The 3,107-nt window shown below is 26.9% G+C and overlaps 1 protein-coding gene across 1 annotated transcript; it reads right to left on the minus strand.

Annotated features, from left to right (window-relative positions):
* Window positions 1-27: 27 nt before the first annotated feature.
* On the minus strand, window positions 28-2,545 carry LOC121918243 (GATOR complex protein DEPDC5-like; the record flags this gene model as incomplete). The annotated part of the gene is made up of 8 exons (XM_042444324.1): window positions 28-102; window positions 331-434; window positions 517-589; window positions 682-751; window positions 848-909; window positions 1,023-1,101; window positions 2,311-2,380; window positions 2,496-2,545. Coding segments are annotated over 8 exons (583 nt in total), but the record flags the coding sequence as incomplete, so codon positions are not given.
* Window positions 2,546-3,107: the final 562 nt, after the last annotated feature.

Consider the following 3,107-nt stretch of genomic DNA (forward strand, 5'->3'; position numbering starts at 1 on the left):
GAAATTCGCCATTATACGCAAACTCACCATTAAAGGACAGGTTGATAGCCTCCAAATAGTTCCCTTGCGCCGAGGTTGAATTGTACCCCGCCGGGAAACCCTCTGGAAAAGATAATTACGAAGAAATAACGAGAAACAGCAAGAAAAAACAAATTAATTTACGTATCGCACTCCTTTCATGCCGCCATTTCTTTTCAGACTCATTTAGAACCTTACAGCGTTCAAACCTTGGTTTCCCAGAGTCCTAGCGCAACACTCAAGTGGCCATTTTGTATAATGCGTGACTATTGTAAGCGTAGGATGTAACCGCACCGTAATTGCGCCGCGTACCTGTGCGTTCCAGTCGCACCAGTACGGGATACTGGATGAAGAGTTTCTTAATGGTGACCAGCAACGACGTCCATTCCTCGCGGCGTTCGTTTTGGACGACGACCCTAAACGGTGCCCAAAAGATCAAAACGTACGTTAATTACGTTGCTTTTGCTCAGGACGAAACAGCCGTTAAGGGGAACCTACTTGTAAAAATCCTCGTAGGATCTCCCTTGGTGATCTTGTTGGATCGCGGGACGGTGTGACTCCGGGAAATCGTCTACAAAAAGACGTAAAAAAAATGGCATACGGGTCATTGGCGGATTTTTATTATCGCCACGGAACGTCGCAGTTACGTCCGCAGACACTTACTAATGGACTTGGCGTCGTAGAAGGTTCTGGAAAAGAGGACGACAGTCACTTCATGGCTGCAGTTCTTCTCCTGCAACGATGCGGAAATGGCAAATGATTAGGCGCAACTAAAAGCCGCGCCGAAAGACCTAGGGATTCCTAGAGAGGACTTTCCATTTTCTATTACCTTCCATTTCGTGAAGAGGTCGGACAAGAAACCATTGACGGCTTTCTCGAAGTAGAGGTCTCCTGCGCAAAATGGGTGGGGATTAAAAAATTGAGAATGCCAGGCGAGATGTTTTTATCGTGTTATCGGCGTGACCGCGGTCCGAAAAGCGCGATTAATAGTTTAATCATCGTACCATAAATGTCGAAATCCCACATTTCGCAGCTCATTTGGATGAAGATGTAGACCATGGCGGACGTCGAGCGGAAAACCACCTGCACGGCGCAAAAAATGCGTAATTAATTTAATCGTTAAAATATATGTTAATTAACTTATTAATTAAAATAAATGTTCAATTAAATTAATAATAAAAATACATTTTCAGTTAATTTAATAATTAAAAATACAATTTCAATTAATTTAATAATAAAAATACATTTCAATTAATTTAATAATTAAAAATCCATCTTCAATTAATTTAATAATTTAAAATACAATTTCAATTAATTTAATAATTAAAATCCATTTTTAATTAATTTACTAATAAAATAAATTTTCAATTAATTTAATAACAAAAATTTTCAAATTAATTTAATAATATTTTTTTTCAATTAATTTAATAATTTTCAATTTTTAATAATAAAAACACATTTTCAATTAATTTATTAAAAACACATTTTTAATTTATTTGATATTTTTAAAAATATGTTTTCTATCAATTTAATATTTAAAATGCATTTTCTATTAATTTATGTATTAAAATACATTTACAATTTATTTAATTATTAAAAATACATTTTCAATTGATTTAATAATTAAGAATACGTTTTCAATTCATTTGAGCATTCCTTCTCAATCCGTATAATCATTAAAACTCTATTTTTATTAATTTAAAAAAATGCATTTTCTATTCATTTAATAATTAAAAATAGAATTTCAATTAATTTAAGAACTAAAAATACATTTTCAATTGGTTTAATAATCAAAAATACCTGTTCAATTTCTTATGAACGTTTTAAATTCATTTAATAATTAAAAATACGTTTTCAATCACCTTAATAAATGCAATGTGTTTTTAATCACTTTAATAATTATAAAATGCATTTTCAATTAATATAATAATTAAAAATACATTCGAAATAGATTTAATAATAAAAATATTTTGTATTAATTTAATAATTAAAAATATATTTTAAATAGATTTAATAATAAATATTTTGCATTGATTTAATAATTACAAATACATTTTCAATTGATTTAATAATTAAAAATATATTTTCAATTAATTTAATAATTACAAATATGTTTTCAATTTCAAAACAAATGTGTTTTTAATAATTAAAAATACATTTTCATCTCATTTAATATTAAAAATACATTTTAAATAGATTTAATAATAAAAAATAGATTTCCAATTAATTTAATAATTAAAAACACAAACATGAAAAATGAAACAATTAAATTATTGGGGGGTCAATCCTCACCCGCGTTTCTTCGCTGATGTATCCGCAGGTCACTTTTTCGCTTTTTACCCACAATTCCCCGGCCTGCGCGCTAACGAAAAAACGAAGAAAATACAATCGGCGTAAAAATCCGCTCGTTTTGTGTAATTCTGCTAATGAAGACCTGAGCTGCCGTCTAAAAATTAAGTAATAATAATAATACTCACCGAATACCGGCAAACTCCACTTTCTGCGTCACGTAAGCGCAGGTGCCGACCTAAAAGGTGTGCAAATATAACATTAAACAGTATTAAATAAATATGATCATAAATATAACAAATGTTATTATATATTATTAATTATCATTTTGTTATATATTTAATATTATTCAATAAATATGATGATAATAAATTTTATTTTATATTTATTATTGTTTTACTATAATCTATTATTATTAAATAAATGATAATAAATGTAATAAATTTCATAATAATTTATTATTTTTCTATAATATATTAAATATTACTAAATAATAAACGTAATAAATTTCATTATAGTTTCTTTATTATTTTCCTATATTAAACATTAAATAAATATAATAAACATAATAAATTTGATTATACAAATATTTATATTAACTATTACTAAATAAATATGATAAACATAATAATATAATTAAATAACTTTTAATATCATTATTAAATAATATGATAAACTTTTATTTTTATATTAAATATTAAATAAATAAGATTATAAATAAAACAAATTTTATTACATTTTTATCGTTATTTTACTATAATATATTAAATATTATTAAATAAAGATGATAATATAGTAGA

Source organism: Sceloporus undulatus, unplaced genomic scaffold (genome assembly GCF_019175285.1).
Source record: "Sceloporus undulatus isolate JIND9_A2432 ecotype Alabama unplaced genomic scaffold, SceUnd_v1.1 scaffold_6627, whole genome shotgun sequence".
Lineage (NCBI taxonomy): Eukaryota > Metazoa > Chordata > Lepidosauria > Squamata > Phrynosomatidae > Sceloporus > Sceloporus undulatus.